Genomic DNA, 22734 nt, shown 5'->3' with positions numbered 1-22734 from the left:
GTTTCAAACCCTTTCGTTGAATCAGAATTCCGGCATACTCAAAAATCTGGCTTAATTGAAATTTAATGATTGCAAAAAGAAAAAAAAGAGGGTCTTACTGGGGGGATACATTTGGTAGCACATTTGATAGATTTTTCAATTCTTTTTTTTTTTTTTTTTTTTCCTTTTTTTTGTGAGGGATTGATATTGATAATCAGTAAAGAACAACGCAGAGGAAGACAAAAGAAAGGTAGCCCTTTTCTTTTTATTGAGGTAGATATAAGGTATAGATCATAATGGAGACTTTATCATATGACCCCAAGGTCAAGAAGGTATTGCTAGACGCGGAAGCAGCCAAAAGCTCACCAGCATTAAAGTTGGAGATTGACCAACTTAATACTATAACTCAAGAATTAATAAATCAGGGAAATGATGTTCCGCCGGTACCTACACCTGAGAATTTCAACAAGGACTTATCTAAAATGATAAGGAAATTGTATGAAAGCGGAGTACAGTCTTTCAAAATGGGTAAATATGAAGATAGCGTCCGTCAATTTTCTATTGGTATTGAGATGATTTGTAGAAGGCCCAAGCTTGAAAGCTTCCAAAGAACTATACAGGAATTGTCCATGTTTTTAATGAGCAGAACCGATGCTTATTTGAAAACTAAACAATATATGAATGCTTACAATGATGTTGATTTATTGTTGAACATGCAGATGAATAATCCAGATAATTTTTTAAGACGAGGTGTAGCCAATTTCTTTTTGGGTAATTACGAGCTAGCTAGAGCCGATTATCAGCGAGGATTAGTCTTTGACGAAAATCACCAAAGGTTGCAACACGAACTTACCATTTGTCTCGATAAAATCTTGAAGGAAAATGGTGACTACTTGTAAAAAAAAAAAAAGAAAAATATATATACAGTGACACTATCGAGCAAAGCGAGATAGTGGAGCAACACTTTGTAGCTTGTTACGACACTAGTGACATCTAGTAGCTTGTTACAACACCGACTAATGATACTAGCTCGCTTTGCTAGATAGTGGAGCAACACTTTGTAGCTTGTTACGACACCGACTAGCAATATATATATATAAACATACATATATCAAGAGGTTGATACATGGCGCTATAACTGATACAAATGGTTATGATATCCACCTCCTCCACTTTGTATAATTAAGCATGTCAAAAAATACATCAGGAAAAACCGCGCTCCATATTTAGTGCTGAAAAAAGAAAATGTGAAACAATATTTAACAAGTAGTTTTAGATAGTAGAAAAGGGTTCTTTTACGCGTCATTTTTTATTACTCGAAAACCGTTGATACCTTTTAGTTTGAATAGCAAGTGTTGTTATCTTGGAAGGAAGGCGAGAAACTATAAAAACCCAAAGCAAAGTTACCTCTCTTTTGTCTCTCCTTGGTCTCTCTTTTTCTTCTTCTCTCATACTGAAAATTGAAAATTGAAATTGATTCATTTAGATTTTTTCCGTTGGATCTAGAAATGAGTTCGGCATGGGCATCAACAGTTTTTCATTCCCCATTTAAGAGACGAAGAATGGAAGTGATAGAGCCAGATTTGAACCTGACTCATCGTGAGATTATAGACTTGGTCTCTGACGAAGAGAGTGAGAATGAGTCGGTCCATAATAGAGCTGAGGCGCCAAATGTACTGATAAACATCGATGATAGTGATGATGATGATGGTAATGGTAATGATAATGATAAGGATGATAGGGGTGATAGGGGTGATAGGGGTGAAAGAGATGGTAGAGATGAGGATGATGACGACGATATAATTATCCTAAGTGAAGGCGAGGCCGAGAAAATGGTATTCAAATCCTCGTCATTTGACTCAACACCACCGAGGGAAGATTATACATGGCCAAAACCGCTGCTGTATAGGTGGGATGAGACGAACCGCTCCTCATCCCCACCACTGTCGTTTGCCATTACGGCAAACCACGCAGGAACTAAACCAGAATCGGCGCATTCCAGCGGCGCAAGTCAAAGTCAAACTAAACCAGAATCGGTGCATTCCAGCGGCGCAAGTCAAAGTCTATTGCCTGGCTCGTCCTACGTACCTCCTCAAGTCTACAATGATCTTGTATCACTGCAAAGGGAAATTTTGAAAAAACGCGAACATGAAAGACTCCTCGAGATTAATAGATTGATAGATACAAAAAGGATGATAAGTGCCCAGATGCAACTCCACCAGACCCAATTCGATAGTCTGTCACAAAAGAATCAGGTGCTACAGGTTGAATTGAATCGCGCTATGAGCATGGGAAATCACACAATGGTAAATGACCTTCGAAGAATGATTGCAAAAGTACAACATTCAATGGAAGGCCCAAGAACACATATCAATACGCTTCAGAGACAGCTACTAGTTGTTGAGTCATCACTATCAAGGAAGCAGAATGAATTAAGCGAGATAACAACGAAACTCAGAAATATAGGACATGCTTATAATGCATTGTTTAATCCGTATGAGGCTGAAATAAACAGAGATTTCCAGGAGTTGGAAGATTCCGATTCGAGAGTACAAGACGTAGACTTGCAGATTCTACTTGACAACATTCGGCCAGATGAATCTACAGAGGAAGAAGGATTGGAGCCGACTCCTCCTGAAATGGCAGTGAATTTGTTGAAACATCAAAGAATCGGATTGCTGTGGTTGAAACGTATGGAACTGTCCAAAACAAAAGGTGGTATTTTGGCCGATGATATGGGATTGGGGAAGACCATCCAAATTCTTGCTTTGATTGTTGCCAACAAGTCTCAGAACCCATTAAAAAAAACTACTTTGATCGTTGCACCTGTATCCTTATTGAGACAATGGATGGCTGAAATACAGTCCAAGACACATCCACATTGCGAATTGAAGGTAGGGATTTATCACGGTGACGAGAGAAAGTCATTGTCATCTTTTACAGTTTTGAAAAAATTTGACATTGTGCTAACATCTTATGGAACCCTTTCATCTGAGTGGAAAAAGCACTTTGCTGAAGAGCTTCAAGAAAACAAAGATGAGGGTAAAAAGTATTACCCTCGGGAAGAAGACGGCGGAAAAAGTTATGTATCGCCCTTTTTTGATTCAAATTCTCATTTTTACCGAATTGTTTTGGATGAAGCACAGAATATCAAGAATAAACTTACAGTTGCATCAAAGGCTGTCAATTACTTGAAAGGCGAGTATCGCTTTTGTTTATCAGGAACACCTATGCAAAACAGTATTGAAGAATTATACCCAATCATTAGATTTTTGAAGATTAGACCTTATTTTATCGAACAGAAATTTAGAGTGGAAATCGTTCTTCCAATCAAATCCAATTCCGATAATTACAATGAAATTGATAGAAGCAAAGGTATGAAAAAATTGAGGGCTCTATTAAGCTCCATTTTGTTACGAAGGAACAAGAATACCATGATAGATGGAAAACCACTTTTACAGTTACCAGAGAAACATATTGTTTCCAACTATGTCGAGCTTGAGGGTGACGAGATGCTATATTATAAAGGAGTGGAACAGGGGGTGCAGACATTGGCAAAGAAAATGCTTAGTAGTAGTGACCATAGTCATAGCAATGTCCTTACACTTTTGCTAAGACTTCGACAGGCTTGTTGTCACTCTTATTTAGTGGAAATTGGGAAACTAAAAACAGAGCAGAAGCTAAAGGAGGAAGATATGGGCTACAAGTTGGACTTGAGGAAACAACTTCGATCAGCATACAGTTTAAAGGAAAACGTAAAGAATATTGTAAAGGAACGAATATGTTCCAGCAGTAACGGTCAGCTAGCTTGTCCGGTTTGTTTTGACACAGTAGATGAGGAAAGCAAATTGGTTTTGTTTAGTGAATGTGGGCATCTTATTTGTCACGCTTGCATTGATACTTTTTTTGACAATAATCTTGTTGAAGAAGAAAAAACGAGTGCCCGGATCGCTGAATGCTTAGAGTGTAAAACACGTGTGAGGGAGACCAATCTTTGCGATTACGCGATATTTGAGAAACTTTACATCAAGCAATTAGATATTGAGGAAGTTGAGAATTACTGCAGAAGCCAGTATAATCGGAAACAAATTTCAAATATGAGTGTGATAAAAGAGTTGACTACTAGAGATGAGGGATTTGAGCCCTCTGCAAAAATCGAGAAAAGTATTGAGTTGATAAACCAAATTCACAAGTCTAATCCTAGGCAAAAGATAATTATATTCTCCCAATTCACGACTTTGTTTGATTTGATGAAACTTGTTTTAGACCATGAAAAAATACCGCATTTGAGATATGATGGATCTATGTCGATTGAGACCAAGAATAGCGTAATTAAGAAGTTTTACCAATCGGACAATGATAACGTTTTGTTGTTATCCTTGCGTGCAGGTAACGTGGGTTTAACATTGACGTGCGCCAACCATGTTGTTATCATGGATCCTTTTTGGAATCCGTTTGTAGAAGAGCAAGCGATGGATAGAGCACATCGTATTGGCCAAGAAAGAGAGGTGTATGTCCATAGGATACTAATAGCTAATACAGTGGAGAGTAGAATAATGGAATTGCAAAAGAGGAAAAAAGAATTGATTGGCGATGCATTGGATGAGACTGAAATGAAGTCCATATCCAAATTGGGAAGAAGAGAGCTTGGTTTCTTGTTTGGATTAAATCAGCTTCATTAGAAAAAGAGGGTGAGATGAGACGAAAGGAAACGAAAGTTACGTGAGGATGATATTATTTATTGACCATTGGATTTTGTAGTTTTTTCAAAGTTGATTGACTCTTTTACTTTTACTTTTACTTTTTTTTTTTTTTTGGTTTTTTGGTTTTCTTTTTCACCGGTACTTTTTGACTTTTGCCATGTTTCTAAGCCAGTCCTCTTCCTTGATGAGCTGATTTTGAAAGCACAATTTTTCCAAAATTAATGGCTCGAATTCAAACTGGAAAGTGGCCAAGGACTTGCAAAGATATATTAGTTGTAGTAACAAGCCATCGATGGAACTTTTTAACTCTATATCAGAATCAATAGCTTCCACTGCTTGTGATCTGATTGACGGTAGATATTTGTTGAATTCGTCACATAAATTATATCCTAAGCTGGTAACAAATTTATTCAAAAGCAACAAATTTATTTCATCTTTGAAAATTGTGTGATACATAGATAGAGTGGAGTAAATGTGTTCTCTGTATGTTTCAACAAATCTCTTCAAATAAGTGAGTTTGCTGAATTTCAATATGGGTACCAAACTCGATATTTCATTGATAATATATTTGAAACGGCTATTCAAAAAGATCCGTTGTAAGGATGCTTCATCAACGTTTTCCAATTGGCTTAGTACCTGAAAGATTTTGAGTATCTGGTTTTGTTTCAAGTCGGTATTTAATAGCTTGATTAAACCCTTTAACATCATTTGCAACTCACTTTCAATCTGTTTGGAAATAGCTTTGAATAGCTGTAATTTGGGGAACCGAATGATCAACGACTTTGCAAACATTGCTATGTCCAAGCTTTCCTGGTAGTTGCCTTGAAGAATACAAAGCTTGCATAGAGTCGGTAGTTCGAGCACATCCAAAACAGAATCCATGCTGCTCAATGTTGCATTGTTGAGTCGTATAGAGTGAAGTTGCTGTTTTTCGCGGTTTAAGAACCCGTTGGGCCCAATGTGAAGATTCTTGCTCAACGAATTGAGACATTGTTGGTAATCAAAAGATAGCTTGTCATGTACATCATTCAAATCTCTATTGACATCAATTATAAGATCTTTGTTGGAATTTGTCAACAAGCTCAATTTCTGGTTAAGCTGGTACCGCAGCGAGTCCAATTCTGCAATCTCTACATCTATGGTACGGTTTGTTTGAGTGGTTGATGTTTTAAAAGTGTCTATTGATAATAGCTCATCATTCACAAGTAGATCTTGTAGATACTTTTCTGAAATTTCCGAGACTTGCAAATTGGAATTGAGTATCTCCTGGTACCTTGGGTCCAAGTCACGTTGAAGCGTATTCAACAATATCAGCGAGGACATACCAACCAACCAATCTAACCAATCTAACCAATCTAACCAACTAACCAATTAACCAATTAACCTAGCTAACCAAATAACTAGTCTAGTCAACCTAGCTAACCAAACAACCTAGCAATTAACCTAGCTAACCAACTAACCAATCTAACCAATCTAACCAATCTAGCTAACCAGTCTAGTCAACCTAGCTAACCAACAAACCTAGCAATTAACTGGAATGAAAAAGTGGAAAAAATTGAGCTCATCATAATGCGGAATTTGTACACGAAAAATAAAAACCTTGTAAAGTAGTTGATTAATTTCATTAGACTTGCTAGACTTGCAAGACTTGAAAGGGTTGAGGCGTATAGATTTAATAAGATGGAGGGTTTGTTTTTCAATGTGGATTATGGTTATGTTGAAGGTGTTGTAAGGGGCTACAGAAATGGACTTGTCGGTACAAACCAATATGTTAATTTGACGCAATGCGATAACTTGGAAGATCTCAAGCTACAATTATCATCGACTGATTATGGCAATTTTTTAACAAACTATTCTGGTCCTTTGAGCACCTCGATTATTCAGGATAATTTGAATAAAAAAGTATTCCAGCAGTACCAATACATCAAGAGTCAATCGAGTGGCACTTTGACCAAGTTTATGGACTTTATACAATATGGTTATATGATTGATAATGTCATATTGATGATTACCGGCACTTTGCACGAGAGAGACAAGTCGGACATTTTGAAGAAATGTAACCCTTTAGGGTGGTTTGATACTTTGCCCACATTGACCATTGCAACAGACATTGAGAGCTTGTACTCAACAGTTTTAATAGATACTCCATTAGCACCATTTTTCAAAAACTGCGTTAGTGCTGATGATTTGGATGACTTGAATATTGAAATAATCAGAAATAAGCTATACAAGAACTACTTAGAAGCATTTATGCAGTTTGTTGAAAAAAAGTTTCAAGGCCCAGATAAGGAAATCATGACACGTTTATTGATATTAGAAGCCGACAAGAGAGTTATCAACATTGCTCTAAACTCAGCAACTAATCAGGAGTTGTCAGTTGATGACAAATTGAGTTTGTTTCCCAACCTAGGTAAATTATATCCAACATACCACTTGGATTTGGCTCAAGCTGATGATTATGAGCAATTAAAATCGATTGTGGAAAACGTTGGAGACTATAGCCAGATATTCAGCGACACAGATGATTCAAAGTCTATTGGTGATTGGTTCTATTTATTGGAGATGCAATATTGTAGAGACGCATTTACACAACAGTTTACCTTGAGTACCATTTACGCATGGTTAAAGTCAAAGGAACAGGAGATTAGGAATATAACATGGATTGCTGAGTGCATTGCCCAGAATCAAAAGGGTAGAATCGAAGATTACATATCCGTGTATTAATCACGTAGTTAAACTAAAAAAAGTAAAAAAAAAAAAAAAAACAAAGATCCATCTGAACAACATCAGAGAAACAACGGTAGTTGTGCCAGTTTGCTACTTTTTTTCTCTGAAACCTCATTTTTGTGACGCTTGACTACAGCAGCGTCGTCGTCGTCGTCGTCGTCGTTGTTGTTGTTGTTGTTGTTGTGAGCCGAGGTAGAACCATTTCTTTTGACGGATTTCTCGAAAGATTTAGTTTTCTTGAATGAGTTGATCAAATTTCCGTTCCACAGCCCATGGGTTAAATTGGCCACTATGGGAGCAAGAGCAGGAGGAGCAGGAGCAGGAGCAGGAGCAGGAGGAGCAGGAGCAGGAGCAAGAGCAGGAGCAAGGCCAAGTCCAAGTCCAAGTTTCCGACGAGTGACTGCTTGTATCTGTTCAATTTGGTTTTGTTCTTCTTCTATAATTGATTTGATCATTAATTCGTCATGCATCATTTCCGTTAGATGTATTGTTATCAAAGTTCCCAGATAACCACTCTGTTGGTGATTTTTGCAAAGTAACTGAATGGAAAACAAGCCTTGAAAATCTTTGATAATCTTGCATCTCGAACTTAGCTTTACGGACTTGAGAATTTTGTTGAAATCGTTGAAATTAAACTGCGATAGTACATATTGATAAGCAGAGTTTATGTCTAGTTTCTCCATAATAGTTTTCTCATTGGGGAATATCAACTTTGACACGCCAATGGGCCCACTGCTAATAAAATTGAGCACATTTTTCGCACAGTAAACAAACAACGTTTCAGTACCTATCTGGTGCAAGTCTTGTAGTAAGTTTGTTAGCACGTCACTTTTTACCAAGACTTCCATAACAACATTTTCATAATCTATCTGCAGCGCATTATCTAGTATACCCATAGTATCTTCATTGTCAAGGAAAAAAGTGTAAAATTCTAGCTTTTCAGAGATGTAGTTATCTTCAAATTCAATCACCAAGGGGTGACCTTCACCATTGTACGTCAAATAGCAGGTTACTGCGGACTCGAACCTAATAGTGTTCATAACAGACGTGAAACAATCGGCTATTAAACCAATGTCAACTCCTAGTCGAAGTTGCAACTCCTCTTGCTCAGCGTGCTCTTCCTTCTCTGTGTCCTCTGTGTAGTCAGCATCCTCCCCTTCACCTTCTTCTTCTTCCTCCTGGGAAATATTGAAAATGCTAAACAAGGATGGATCTATATTGACATGAACGTTGGTGGTGTAGTTACAAGTTGAATGTAGCGATATGCCTACGGGTTTAATAATTATTATAGTTTGTTTGTTAACGGATAAAAGGCTTTGAAACACGTCTGAAAGATGTGAGATTTGAGTCGTCGATGCTGTAAATGTCAAATTTTTTTTTGGGGGGGTGGTGGTGGTGGTTGGCTTGTTTTTCGAATGTAGTAGTTTTCTGTGGATACTTGGGTTAGAGCTAGGACCGTCATCCTCCTCGCTGGAGTGTACGAATAAGGACATAATGAAACTGATTAATATTAGGGCCGAAAAACTATAGCAGTGTGTCTATGCTTTTAGTGAAGAGCAAAGAGCGATGAGCTATGGGTCACGTGATTGAGCAAAACACCGACACTATCGAACGACACTATCGAGCAACACTATCGAGCGACACTATCGAGCAACACTATCGAGCAACACTATCGAGCAAAGCGAGATAGTGGAGCAATACTGGCTATCACCGACTCTACCAACACTATCGAGCAAAGCGAGATAGTGGAGCAATGCTGACTAACGACATCTGCTTACTTCGCTAGATAGTGGAGCAACACTTTGTAGTTTGTCACAACACCGACTAAGGATATTAGCTCGCTTCACTAGATAACTGAGCATTGATAAATATATATGTGCTATATATATGCTATGTAATTATAAATTCATAGTCAATCAAAGTGGAAATGAGTACCATCTATCTAGCACTCAGAAACTGTCTCACTCAGAAACTGTCTCACTCAGAAACTGTCTAACTCAGAAACTGTCTATATAGCACTTAGAAACTGTTTATATAGCACTCAGAAGTAGCACTCAAAAACTGTTTATATGGTACTCTGAAACTGTCTACGTAGCACTCAGAAGTAGCACTCAGAAACTATCTATATAGCACTTTGAAAGTCTGCGTTCTATCTCGCTCTGCTCGATAGTGTAGATAGTGTAAATTATTTTATTTTTCGCAGCCTTTTCTTTTATCCCGGCTCTGCTCGATAAGTGTGTGCAAATATATTGTAGCACTCAAAAACTGTCTATCAACACTATCAAGTGGAACGTGATGCAACACTATCGAGCAGAGCGTGATAGTGTTTATGAGAGCTAGTGTTTATGAGAGCTAGTGTTTATGAGAGCTAGTGTTTATGAGAGCTAGTGTTTATGAGAGCTAGTGTTTATGAGAGCTAGTGTTGATGAGAGCTAGTGTTGATGAGAGTTAGTGTGCTCCACTATCTCGCTCTGCTCGATAGTGTTGCTCGATAGTGTTGCTCGATAGTGTTGCTCGATAGTGTCGTCTTTTTCTTTTTTGTGATGCATCAAGAGCAATGTAGAAAACGTTTTAGGATATAACATAATAAGTTTGCCAAGAAGGATCTTGGGAATTGACATGTATTAATCTTAGTATTGAAAGGGTCCCAAAGAAGGAAAATAATATCTCAGCTATCATTCTTGCATAATCCAATCTCTATTGATTTATTCTTTACTCTGATATCAACTGATTAAAGAAAATTCCCTACTAAATTTCAAGTACACACCAAAAAGCAAAAAGCAAAAAGCAAAAAGCCTTTTCTCATCGTATTATCAGAGAGAGAAAAAAAAACAATAATAGAGAAGAGTTTATTATCACTAGTAAAGAGTCGTTTAACCTATAGGATAGAGGTTGATAAAGGTTGATAAAGGTATACTAAGGTTGATAAAGGTTGATAAAGGTTGATAAAGGTTGATAAAGGTTGATAAAGGTATACTAAGATTGATATTCCTTTCAAGAAGTTATAAACGGGGTTTGAAAGATAATCTAGAGACCTTATCCTCAATGCAGACCTAAGAAAAGGAAAGGCTATTTTACTTTTCGCCAAACCTACTAATTTTTTTTCCTTTCTTTTTTGAGTTACTATACAAACAAGGATACTTATGGCTTGGGATCAACTTGAAATCGAAACTCCGCATGTCGCTTATGCCTGTGTGGGGATATTTTGTACTTTGTTCTCCTTGGTGTCGTTATTTGTTAAGGAACGATTGTATATCGGTGAAGCAACGGTGGCTACCATAGCTGGCTTGATCTTAGGACCACACTGTCTTGATTGGTTTTCCCCGACAAAATGGGGCAATTCAGATTACATCACTTTGGAAATATGTCGAATAGTTTTGTGTATCCAAATCGTTGCCGTGGCAGTCGAGTTGCCGAGAAAGTATATGAAAAAGCATTGGGTTTCGGTTTTTATATTTTTAGTACCAGTAATGACTACAGGTTGGCTAGTTGTTGGACTATTTATTTGGTGTTTAATCCCGCATTTTGCATTCAAGGATGCACTATTAGTAAGTGCGTGCATTACTGCTACTGATCCAGTTTTGGCAGCTGCCGTTGTTGGTAAAGGTAAATTTGCTGAGCGAGTCCCTGGTCACTTACGTAATATACTATCTGCAGAATCAGGCTGTAATGATGGTATGGCATTCCCATTCATATATTTGTCTTTATACTTGATTACCTATGCAGGAAACGCAAGAGAGATTGTTAAAAACTGGTTTGTTTTGACTATATTATGGGAATGCTTTTTTGGATGCTTTTTGGGAGTCGTCTTGGGCTACGTTCTTCGGAAATTGGTTGCATTTGCAGAACAAAAAAATTTGATTGATCGTGAGTCATTCTTGGCTATTTTCGTGTTTCTTGCATTCAACTGTGCCGGTATTGGCTCTATGTTGGGTGTTGATGATTTGTTGGTATCATTTGCCGCAGGAACATCGTTTGGGTGGAATGGTGCTTTTGCCAAAAAGACCGAGGAGTCCCACGTTTCGACTGTTATCGACTTGTTATTGAATTTGTCATTTTTTGTCTATTTTGGTGCAATCATACCATGGCCTCAATTCAATGATGGAACAATCGGATTAAATGTTTGGAGACTAATCATTTTAGCATTTGTCGTCATTTTCTTGAGACGTGTACCTGCAGTTGTGCTTTTGAAGCCAATAACTCCTGATGTTAAAACTTGGAGAGAGGCGTTTTTTTGCGGCCATTTCGGCCCAATTGGTGTAGGTGCAATCTTTGCAAGTATATTGGCAAGAAAGGATTTGGAGAGTCACTACACAACAGAAGAAACACCACTAGCAGCTTTACCAAACGATGAATTTCCTCATTATCAGTTGCTAGCAAGCATATGGCCTATTGTATGTTTTATTGTTGTGACGTCTATTATAGTCCATGGATCTTCCGTGGCAGTGTTGACTTTGGGAAAAAGATTGAACAGAATGGCTATTACAATGTCTTATACGCGTACGAATGGTGATCAAACTGGAGGTGGTGGATCCAACTGGATACAAAGATTGCAAAAACTTGATAGAGCAGACTCGTCATTTTCTTTGCACAGAGTGGACTCAGTAGCACGGAATGAAAAGGATGAATCAAAAAATATAACGGACCAGGAGGAGATGTTGCCAGAGACTAGCGGAATCAAAGTCCGGCCTGCAGGAGGCGCCAAAAGAAGTAAGAGAAGAAAGAGAATGAAGAAACATAGTCTTATTAGAAAAACGTTATCGAGAGTCCGGAGTGGTGGCGGTGGAGATGATCAAGAGAAAGAAGGAGAAGAAGGACGGCGTGAGAGATATAGGCCTGCTACTGAGTTTTTGCAATTGGGAGTTGGTGCCAACAATAACGGTGTTAAGAGTACAATATCAACCGAACCCGAAACATCAACTGCAGAGGTGAAGGAATCATCGTCGTCTAGTGCAAATAGCGAGCAATGCGCCGAAGAAGAAAGACTAAAGAAGGAAGAATCAATAAATTATGCGCCATACTCAAATGAGAAGCAATCAGGAAAGTCTAAATATGGAGAGTATACAAAAGCAGAGACGATGCAGGTCCCAACCACTGCATATCAAGATGGAGATACTTTGATTGTTGAAGATCAACATGGTGAAGTTATAGATGACATAAAAATACAAGACGAGCCAGCAAACAGTAAAAAGATCAGACTGGATGGAGACGGTAAAGGTGAAGAAGAAGGTGAAGAAGACGAAGAAGACGAAGAAGACGAAGAAGATGAAGGTGAAAATGCGGAGGAGGAGGAGCAGGAGGAGAAGGAGGAGGAGGAGGAGAGTATTCATTCTATGGAGTCATTACAGCGACATTTATCTCAATATTCAACTAGTTCCCCTACTCCAAGGGAATTTGTACTGGATGATGAAACTGATAAAAAGAATATACCCCTTGTCAAAAAACTTTCACGTTCCCTTTCCCGGCGCACATATTACAACAAGGCTGATCCTAAGAAACGCAAGGTATTTGCACATCGCGTTGACAACTTGATACTTATTGAGAATGAGGATGGTGAGATAATCAGAAGATACAAAGTAAACAGGCATGCATCATCCGTTCCTAAAGCAAAAGCCAATAGATCCAGATCATCAACGCTTGTTGGAAAGATGAAGTCATTGGTAGGTATGAAAACAGATACAGATTCGGCAACCGGTAGTGGTGGTGCATCTCAAAGCGACAATCCCAATGAACCTTCTCCTTTTGTAAACGTGACAGACTTGGAGAAAGGTGTAAGTCATAATGTGCTCATTCCACAAGGAGAGGTGAATCTACATAAGGATAAAATCGACAAAATTGAGGACAAGATTGCACAAGTTTTGCAGGAAAAGCATGAGCGAGGAGGAAAACATTCTTTAGTCAAAAAGGTGTCGCCGCCACCCCCTCTGTCTAAGACTTATGATCAGTTTAGTGAAGAAGAAGAGGAAGAAGAAGAAGAAAAAGAGGAAAAGGAAGAAAAAGAAGATGGTAATTTTGATTCCGAGGATGAAACTGGGGTAGAGAAAAAGCGAAGACTTCAAGCGTTGGGGCAGTTACCCAACACCAACCGTGATGATTCTGATGAAGAGTAGGAAAATAAAAATAAAAAAGAAGAGAAACAAATGAGGAAGAACAAATGAATGGATGGAGTGCAGTTTTTCATTGAAATTCTTATATAAATTTTAATAGACAGCCATTGAAAAGTGCATAGGAGGTTGAATACATGGAAAATGAAGAAGAAGACAAACAAGTTGGCCCTTGAGGATTTTGGAAAGTCCTTGCTTTTCTTGTTCTCTTTATTCTTGTTCCTTTTACTCTTGTTCCCTTTACTCTTGTGTTATTCATTGTTTTGATAAATTTTGAAATTTGTGGAGATTTTTTTTTTTTCTTTTCTTTCCCCATAACTTTACTCTTTTATTCAAAGATGGACTCGCTGATAGACACATCTACCACTTTGTCACCCTTGGCAATCAATAGCAATAAGCAGATGGAGCATAACTATAAGCTAGCGTTGAAGCAATTTATGGGTAAGAATTTTGCAGGGTCATTCAAGCTAATACACGAACTTTATCTCGATGCGTTTTCGGAATTCAAACAGGGAACGATTTCAACCAATTTACTTGTTAAGATCATCAACTTGTATCTCGTAGTAGTAGGAGTGTGTTTAAAGGATAAGAGACTTAACCAAGTACAAGCTAATGTGGCTCGGAACTCAGTCACTAGCAACGAAGTAACTAATTTGATAAGAGCCATATGGCTCCCAAATGAAATACCCTATGAAATCACTTTTAATTTTAATTTGATGCTTATTTTAAACCAAGATCTTATTAATAATAAGGACCAGTATCTTCATGATTTGAAAAAATCCTACATTGATATCGACGAGAGTGACAAGTACGGTAAAAAGTTTTTAGATTTGGTCAAGTTTGAAATACTTCCTCAGCTTGACCAATATGATGAAGCTTTTAGAATAATCGGCAACAATTTAGAAGAAAAGAACAAACTAGCGACGCTCAAGGAAGAAAAACTACTGAATTTGCAAAAGACCAAGAATGAAAAGTTAGAAGCGGAACGAAGAGCCAAGGAGCAAAAGGATAAAGAAGATGCTGTGGCCAGGGCATTAGCTAGAGAACAAAACTTGAAATACAAATCAATAAAGGAAATCAGAAGAAGTTATGAGAATGAAAGAAATTTGGAACTGGGCAAAAAGACAATGAAACCTTCTGAGCAAGACATCAAACAGAAGCTCATGTATTTACTCCTGCTAGTGAAGGTATACTTGCAGAAAAACGTCCTCATTTTGCTTGTGATACTGGCAATAGTGATGAGTTCGGGGAGATATCTCAGAAATGCCAATATTAGAGATAAATTAGTGGATACAGTGAAAATGGCATTCAAATTCACTTATGTATGAGAAAAAAGACAATAAGAAGTCCCTAATCAAGTCAAATACAGTTTCATAATATCTCATACCCCCCCTCTTCACCCTAAATGTAGCACTCAGAAAAAACACACGGGTTTGGCAAGTAAAAGCTAGTTTTAGCTTTAATGTTGACCAGATGAGTCAGTTAGTAAAAGGTTGTCGTTACTTATGCTCTGCCATTATATATATATATATATAAGGATAGCTGGTCATGTGATTTTGCAGAAAGAGCAGTCGCTAGCGTTGCCTTCATCATCACCGCTAGTAAACACAATAGGTAAGCTTTAAGTAGCAAGGAAAAGTGTGAGTGTGGATCATCAAAATATAGCCCAATTTCTATTGTTTCAAAATCCCACTAAACTAGTAGCATCTATATCCGTATTCTCTAAACAAGCTGATTCAAGTCATCGTTGTTTGCACTCCGTGATGACAATCAAGGTTCCAAGATGAAAGCGCTACCAGAATCTATAAAACGCAAAAAGCTGTGACAAATTTCGCAGCTTTTCTATACCGGGGAAGAGGGCTACAAGTTGAAAGCTTGAAATACCTTAGAGACTGTGACCAAAAATAGTTATGACAATAGACTCAGGCAATGGAATGTGGGTAATTGGATATGGCTCTTTGATATTTAAGCCACCGCCCAATGTCTCATTTAAAGTTGTGGGTTATATACAAGGGTATGTACGCCGATTTTGGCAGAGTTCCATTGATCATAGAGGAACTCCAGCGTCTCCAGGACGTGTTGTAACTTTGATATCTCTAGACGAGCTCCGTAAGGGAGAAAAGTTTTTCCATAATGACTTGCACACTTATGAGTTGAGAGACAAAAAGATTGTTGATGTTAACCATACTATTTCTGATTTGAAGCCTGAGGATTTGAAAGTAAGTGGTTGTGCTTACTATATCGAGCCGCAAAACGTAGAAGAAGTTAGTAAATATCTTGATATACGTGAACAGAATGGGTACGAGTTAAAGACTGTTAAGTTTTACATCACCGATACCGATTCTAAATTATACGAGCACGTAAAGGTAAAGGAAGATGAGTTTGGAAGGTACTTAGACAGCCTGATATATATTGGCGGGTTGGAATTAGAAAGCTTTGTTGGGCCAGAAGATATTCGCAAGACTGCTGCTATTATTAAAACTAATGTAGGGCCAAGTGGCAAAAACAGCGAGTACTTGATCAATTTAACCAGATCAATTAGAGAGCTTGGATGCAAAGATTATTATTTAGAGGACTTGATAGAGCTAATAAACTAAAAAAAAAAAGCATATTCTTTTTCTACTTAACATCTTTGAGTTATCTACACCTCCCCCCCCTCCCCTAACCTTGTGCATTCTATATTCTAACTTAAACCAAATTAAGGAAGTTCCTAGCTGCATCCTCTATCGCGAATGCTAACCGGTTGATTTCATTCTGTGCCAGACTGAAATCTTGTTTTGATAAGTAACCTCTAACAAATGGGAATGTATTCCATTCAAACTCACCACCACCTGTTGTCGATGCATCAAACGGCATGCCAAATAACATATTCCTATAACCAGACCTCTTTGGCTGAACTTCCCGTATAAGAAACCTGGCGTTGAAGTCCACCATGTTATCATTCCATGCCCAACGGGTCCTACTATAAACAGGTGGCTCCAAACCTCCATTTTGATTAAGATATTCATCCCACTGTTCAGACCACTTATGAAACTTAGCACCGACATCCATCAAAACCTTTACAGCCCTCTCCAACCTATCAAAGTGCATTATGGGTTTCACCGTTAACGGAGCAATAATGGTTTCTGTATACTTTTCCAAATCATGTACGTACAGAAACAACATGTTGCCGAGATTTTTAAAGTCATACGGAATCAAGGGGCTCTCTGCAAAATCAAACACTATCCTGGACAATAACTCAACCATTTGCGCGTGTTTTAACATTTGTTTATCAATGTTAGATTCTTCGAAATTTTGGAAGTTGTCGTAGCAAGAGTTTCGCGGATAAGGTCGACCTTTGTACTTTATTTCCAAGGAAGGAATATTGACAAGATTGATGAATGGAATATAGTTTTTCATTTCCAAAAAATTATTTTCAGCTTTATTTCTCTCAACCAAGCTCAAGAGCGTCTTATCACCCGCTTTCACTTGAAATAAGGCCTTAAAAACGGATTTAAACAAAAACGGGTGCATATTTATATGAAGGTCATCGCCTGAAATCAAGTCACTGATGTCTACGTATAAGTAACCATCTTTTCTCAAAGATTGTTTTTGATTTTCAATCCATTCCGTTGATCCAGCCAAATTATACTCAGTGGCATCAAATGAAGCAAAATATATTGACCGCGACGGTGTCCATTGGTATCGCCTTTGCAAAGAGGTGAAAACTTTTATCATTTCGAGAAATACGGCAATACCTGTGTTTGTCCCAATTGTTCCGTAGCACGTTGAATCTCTTTGCATCCCAATTATTATACCTTTATCTCCTTGTTCACGACCGTCAATAGATCCAACAACATTCCAGATTGGATGCACGGGCCTGTCGATATTGCTAACTTTGAGTTGAAGATCCGGTGAGTTTCCATCACCGCTGCTAAAGCCGTCCTCAAACTTAAAGCCCATATTCAATTTTTGAATTAGTGCTTCGCCATCATTCCAGGAAATTGGTATTGAGGGTATTTTGGGCGTTGTCTCTGACTTATCCCAGGACAACCGCGTCACATATCCACCCTCGGAAGACCAACCCGGGGTTAAAATATCACCTGGAGCCATCCTGGTTAATCCCACATTTTCTCTTTGGATAACGTCCCCTTGCATTGATTCAAATTTCGGAGTGATGAAAACAACTGCTTTTACCCCATATGTTTCTGCAAGGTGAATTTTGTTTGGTTCTGGAACATCACCGCCGTACTTGATCAAAATTATTTTCCCCTTTGGATCAATACCTTGTTGTTTTAAGTTTTCATAATCTTTAGTGGTACCGTAGTGTAAATAAAGGAATTTACTTGAAATTGTATCCACCGTATTCAACGCATTGGGGTTATATGCAAGATATTCCATGTTTTCATTATGCTTTTCATAAAGATTTGCATTGAATGAGCCATCAGCTAAGCGGAGAAATGTCTCTTGCTTATTAGGATAGTTTATAAAGCTTTGAAACTCGTTGATTTCAACATTATGTAGACCATTATTTTTCATGTATTGTTCAATATATCTTGCCAAAGCGATATCTCCCTTTGAACCGCTAATGTGCGGGATAGAGGAAAAATATTCCAAATGTTCCTTCATCGACTTTGCATCAATAATACGGCCAATTGTGTTTGAAAGTTTTTCCATATCGTAAAATTTGCCTCTAGAAAGCGCTCCCACAGACACTCCGTTGACTGAATCGTTTGTATTATATTTTGACATCCCAAACACAATAAGCATCATAATTAATACATATAATAGTCGTTTGATGACTAATGGGTTTCCAATCTTGAGTATCAGTTTTTCATACTGCATTTGTAGAAATTTGTATCCTTCATATATGGGATCAATCATTTTGCTGATGGGGTGGATAATGCGTGTTTGGATATTATTAGCAAACTTTTTTGAGGCCGTTTGGGCTCGATTTAGTAGTGATTGTTGTACGATTCCTGCCGGATCTTCAATTTCAAATTGTTCCATATAAACACCACCACCACCACCACCACCACCAGCAGCAGCAGCAGCGGACGAGGACGAGGACGAGGAGGACTCGTGGACTGTGCTTTGAATATTGCTATCATCGTCAATATCGTCATATTGTGGCGGACTCGCCGGGAGATGCATGCTCAGACTGCCTAATGATCTAGAGCTCGACTCCAACCTCTGATAATTATTATGCATATATGTATTAAAAAGGAAAACTGATAAAGCAGTGCAGCAACAAAAAGAGAACCAAAACGAAGGAGCTGATTTAGGTAGTGATGCTATATGCTAACAGTACTGGAAACCGGGACAATGCTGGCTCTATCGGAGTCTCACCAGTGTAAACTGCTCTCGTGTAACATCCCACATAAGCGCTTTCTTTTCCCGGTGGCTTTTGGCGGAGCTTTGTTTCGGGTAATTATGTCACGTGATCTACCTGGTAAAGGGGGAAGGGCCAAAATGCTACCAAATGTCGATCAAATGTTAAAGGCGCGTCTCGATCAATACACTGGACACTATCGAGCAGAGCGAGATAGTGTCGGTGTCGATGTAGTCAATGTGCTCCACTATCGAGCAACAACCAAGACACTATCGAGCAGAGCGAGATAGTGTCGGTGTCGATGTAGTCAATGTGCTCCACTATCGAGCAACAACCAAGACACTATCGAGCAGAGCGAGATAGTGTCGGTGTCGATGTAGTCAATGTGCTCCACTATCGAGCAACAACCAAGACACTATCGAGCAGAGCGAGATAGTGTCGGTGTCGATGTAGTCAATGTGCTCCACTATCGAGCAACACCCAAGACACTATCTCGCTCTGCTCGATAGTGTCGGTGTCGATGTAGTCAATGTGCTCCACTATCGAGCAACAACCAAGACACTATCGAGCAGAGCGAGATAGTGTCGGTGTCGATGTAGTCAATGTGCTCCACTATCGAGCAACACCCAAGACACTATCTCGCTCTGCTCGATAGTGTCGGTGTCGATGTAGTCAATGTGCTCCACTATCGAGCAACACCTAAGACACTATCGAGCAGAGCGAGATAGTGTCGGTGTCGATGTAGTCAATGTGCTCCACTATCGAGCAACAACCAAGACACTATCGAGCAGAGCGAGATAGTGTCGGTGTCGATGTAGTCAATGTGCTCCACTATCGAGCAACAACCAAGACACTATCGAGCAGAGCGAGATAGTGTCGGTGTCGATGTAGTCAATGTGCTCCACTATCGAGCAACAACCAAGACACTATCGAGCAGAGCGAGATAGTGTCGGTGTCGATGTAGTCAATGTGCTCCACTATCGAGCAACAACCAAGACACTATCGAGCAGAGCGAGATAGTGTCGGTGTCGATGTAGTCAATGTGCTCCACTATCGAGCAACAACCAAGACACTATCGAGCAGAGCGAGATAGTGTCGGTGTCGATGTAGTCAATGTGCTCCACTATCGAGCAACACCCAAGACACTATCTCGCTCTGCTCGATAGTGTCGGTGTCGATGTAGTCAATGTGCTCCACTATCGAGCAACACCTAAGACACTATCGAGCAGAGCGAGATAGTGTCGGTGTCGATGTAGTCAATGTGCTCCACTATCGAGCAACAACCAAGACACTATCGAGCAGAGCGAGATAGTGTCGGTGTCGATGTAGTCAATGTGCTCCACTATCGAGCAACAACCAAGACACTATCGAGCAGAGCGAGATAGTGTCGGTGTCGATGTAGTCAATGTGCTCCACTATCGAGCAACACCCAAGACACTATCTCGCTCTGCTCGATAGTGTCGGTGTCGATGTAGTCAATGTGCTCCACTATCGAGCAACAACCAAGACACTATCGAGCAGAGCGAGATAGTGTCGGTGTCGATGTAGTCAATGTGCTCCACTATCGAGCAACACCCAAGACACTATCTCGCTCTGCTCGATAGTGTCGGTGTCGATGTAGTCAATGTGCTCCACTATCGAGCAACACCTAAGACACTATCGAGCAGAGCGAGATAGTGTCGGTGTCGATGTAGTCAATGTGCTCCACTATCGAGCAACACCTAAGACACTATCGAGCAGAGCGAGATAGTGTCGGTGTCGATTTGCTCCACTATCTCGCTTCGCTCGATAGGGTTGAGGTGATGATTGAGGTATTGAGAGAATATGTCTTTTAAATACTATAAACTTTCAGAGCTAGGTAGTGAGGTGTCGACTATTGAGCAACACTTATGACACTATCTCGCTCTGCTCGATAGTGCCGGTGTCGATGTGTTCCGCTAACGAGCAACACTTATGACACTATCTCGCTCTGCTCGATAGTGTCGGTGTCATGTGCTCCACTATCTCGCTTTGCTCGATAGTGTTGGTGTCGATACTTCAAAGCTTTGCATTCAGTGTGTTCTTATTCTCATCAACAACTTTGTAAACTTCCGATTCGAATTTTTGAATGTATTCGATATTGGACTCATCCATATATGGCAAAACTTGAACTGCATAGAACCCGCCAATTTGGTTTTTAAAATCTATCCAGTAACTCAAGTTTGCTAAACCGCCCCAGTATATTGAGCCCTTTGGTCTACCTGTAGGAAGGTCGTTTGAGCAATAAGCATTTCCCGTTAATGTCCAGCCATCTAGTTTTTTTTCCACTTTGCCATCGTCGTCGTCATCATCATCGTCAACAAAATTATGGGCGAGCCCGATGAACTCTAAATTAATAGTTTCTGGCAAGTGGTTTCTAATGGCATACTTTACTGTTGATTCCGAAAGTATACGTAAACCACTATCGGGACTAAATCCAAAATTCAACCAAACCCTTATAAACTTCAAATAATCGCCAACCGTGCCAAAACATCCCTGGCCTCCTAAATCCAATTTTGGATCCAAGCTCAATGAGAATCTCTCCTGTAACTTGAGCGACTCGTCTTGTTTCCTGTAATGAACCCGTACAAGATTCTCAAAAGTCTTTTTTTGGAATGTACAACTATTCATTCCGATTGGATCAAACACTTCTCTTTTCAAGAATGTGCTCAACTTGACGCCGCTGATTTTTTCAATAATGAACCCTAGCCAATCAATACTGTGACCATACATCCAAGCACTTCCCGGTTCATGAACCAAGGGCGTCTTTTTGAAAAAAAATTCCATGCTTGGATCGATTGGATCCAATTTTTCGCCCTTGGTGATTAAGGTAAAGTAGTCTGGGTGTATGAACCCGTAGGAGAAACCCGCGGTGTGGGTAATTAAATGCCTCGCAGTTATAGGAGTCTTGGGTGCTTTCGGTGGCCGCAAATACTCTCCTGTCTTTTTATCTAAAATTCCTGGCTCCAATACACCAATATTACCCATTTCTGGAAAATATTTGGTGATTGGGATGTCCAACTCCAATAGTCCCCTTTCGTACAAGATCAATGCGCCCATTACAGTAATCGACTTGGTACAAGAGAAAAACGCATAAAGATCTTCACTTGTGGCCGGTTCTGGTTCATTCAAGTTTCTGACTCCCTTGGTTTTTAAAATGACCGTCTTCTTATTATCGGTTACACCCATGGTACAAGCAGGCGCAACAAGCGGCGGTTGCCCATGCTCATTAACCAGAGTTATCTCGCTAAGCAACTTGTCAATGTTACCACCTAAACGCTCAACTTGATCATCTGTAAAGCGCATGGTAAAGGAAATGTTGAGTAGAACTTGTTGAAAAAAGACAAAGGGTGAAGGCGCGGAAGAAATGTTCAGTAGAACTTGCTGAAAAAAGACAAAGAGTGAAAGGGCGAAGGGGTGAAGGGGTGAAGGGCGAAGGGGTGAAAGGGTGAAAGGGTGAAAAAGTCAAATCGAGGGGGAAAAATTATTAACGTTTTATTATGAAAAATTCATTTTCTCCGCATTCTTGGGGGGAGGGGCACCATCTCGATATATCCGCTTATTATTTTATCCATGTTTTTTTTTCCTTTTGCACCCAAATGAAAATTGAGCTTAACTTTCTTTTTCTTGACACTATCGACTCGGACACTGTCGAGCAAAGCGAGATAGTGGAGCAAATTGACACCGTCACTATCTCGCTCTGGTCGATAGTGGACTACATCGACACCGACACTATCTCGCTCTGCTCGATAGTGTCTCAAGCGTTGCTCAACGATGCTACCAAATGGAATGGGTGCAAAAAAAAACCCCCATCAAAACCCGTGTGTAAATTAGTGCCATAAAAAAGCCCCCATCTTTTGAGTAAATATAATTTAAAAAATATTCCATTAGG

The 22734-nt window shown here is 39.3% G+C and overlaps 9 protein-coding genes across 9 annotated transcripts; 5 read left to right on the top strand and 4 right to left on the bottom strand. All coding sequences in view use genetic code 12, as the record gives it.

Moving 5' to 3' along the window:
- Window positions 1-275: 275 nt before the first annotated feature.
- On the top strand, window positions 276-878 carry SEC72 (Sec63 complex subunit; the record flags this gene model as incomplete). The annotated part of the gene is made up of 1 exon (XM_049325210.1): window positions 276-878. The coding sequence occupies one exon, from the start codon at window positions 276-278 to the stop codon at window positions 876-878; it is 603 nt and encodes a 200-aa protein (XP_049179161.1).
- A 663-nt stretch (window positions 879-1541) lies between these two features.
- Window positions 1542-4661, top strand: KGF56_003834 (translocase; the record flags this gene model as incomplete). The annotated part of the gene is made up of 1 exon (XM_049325209.1): window positions 1542-4661. The coding sequence occupies one exon, from the start codon at window positions 1542-1544 to the stop codon at window positions 4659-4661; it is 3120 nt and encodes a 1039-aa protein (XP_049179160.1).
- Window positions 4662-4814: 153 nt separating this feature from the next.
- Window positions 4815-6005, bottom strand: KGF56_003833 (Golgi transport complex subunit; the record flags this gene model as incomplete). The annotated part of the gene is made up of 1 exon (XM_049325207.1): window positions 4815-6005. The coding sequence occupies one exon, from the start codon at window positions 6003-6005 to the stop codon at window positions 4815-4817; it is 1191 nt and encodes a 396-aa protein (XP_049179159.1).
- A 357-nt stretch (window positions 6006-6362) lies between these two features.
- Window positions 6363-7406, top strand: KGF56_003832 (H(+)-transporting V0 sector ATPase subunit d; the record flags this gene model as incomplete). Its single annotated transcript, XM_049325206.1, has 1 exon — window positions 6363-7406. The coding sequence occupies one exon, from the start codon at window positions 6363-6365 to the stop codon at window positions 7404-7406; it is 1044 nt and encodes a 347-aa protein (XP_049179158.1).
- Window positions 7407-7468: 62 nt separating this feature from the next.
- On the bottom strand, window positions 7469-8902 carry KGF56_003831 (uncharacterized protein; the record flags this gene model as incomplete). The annotated part of the gene is made up of 1 exon (XM_049325205.1): window positions 7469-8902. The coding sequence occupies one exon, from the start codon at window positions 8900-8902 to the stop codon at window positions 7469-7471; it is 1434 nt and encodes a 477-aa protein (XP_049179157.1).
- Window positions 8903-10552: 1650 nt separating this feature from the next.
- On the top strand, window positions 10553-13519 carry CNH1 (Cnh1p; the record flags this gene model as incomplete). Its single annotated transcript, XM_049325204.1, has 1 exon — window positions 10553-13519. The coding sequence occupies one exon, from the start codon at window positions 10553-10555 to the stop codon at window positions 13517-13519; it is 2967 nt and encodes a 988-aa protein (XP_049179156.1).
- A 332-nt stretch (window positions 13520-13851) lies between these two features.
- On the top strand, window positions 13852-16110 carry KGF56_003829 (uncharacterized protein; the record flags this gene model as incomplete). The annotated part of the gene is made up of 3 exons (XM_049325203.1): window positions 13852-14835; window positions 15076-15127; window positions 15434-16110. 3 exons carry the CDS (start codon window positions 13852-13854, stop codon window positions 16108-16110), a joined length of 1713 nt encoding a protein of 570 aa, XP_049179155.1.
- A 91-nt stretch (window positions 16111-16201) lies between these two features.
- KGF56_003828 (putative zinc metalloprotease) lies at window positions 16202-18703 on the bottom strand (the record flags this gene model as incomplete). The annotated part of the gene is made up of 1 exon (XM_049325202.1): window positions 16202-18703. One exon carries the CDS (start codon window positions 18701-18703, stop codon window positions 16202-16204), a length of 2502 nt encoding a protein of 833 aa, XP_049179154.1.
- A 2158-nt stretch (window positions 18704-20861) lies between these two features.
- KGF56_003827 (uncharacterized protein) lies at window positions 20862-22148 on the bottom strand (the record flags this gene model as incomplete). Its single annotated transcript, XM_049325201.1, has 1 exon — window positions 20862-22148. The coding sequence occupies one exon, from the start codon at window positions 22146-22148 to the stop codon at window positions 20862-20864; it is 1287 nt and encodes a 428-aa protein (XP_049179153.1).
- Window positions 22149-22734: the final 586 nt, after the last annotated feature.

Source organism: Candida oxycetoniae, assembly GCF_023343755.2.
Source record: "Candida oxycetoniae strain CBS 10844 chromosome Unknown scaffold38, whole genome shotgun sequence".
Taxonomy (NCBI): domain Eukaryota; kingdom Fungi; phylum Ascomycota; class Pichiomycetes; order Serinales; family Debaryomycetaceae; genus Lodderomyces; species Lodderomyces oxycetoniae.
The sequence above is the reverse complement of the archived record's forward strand: the minus strand, read 5'-3'. Positions and strand labels throughout refer to the sequence as shown.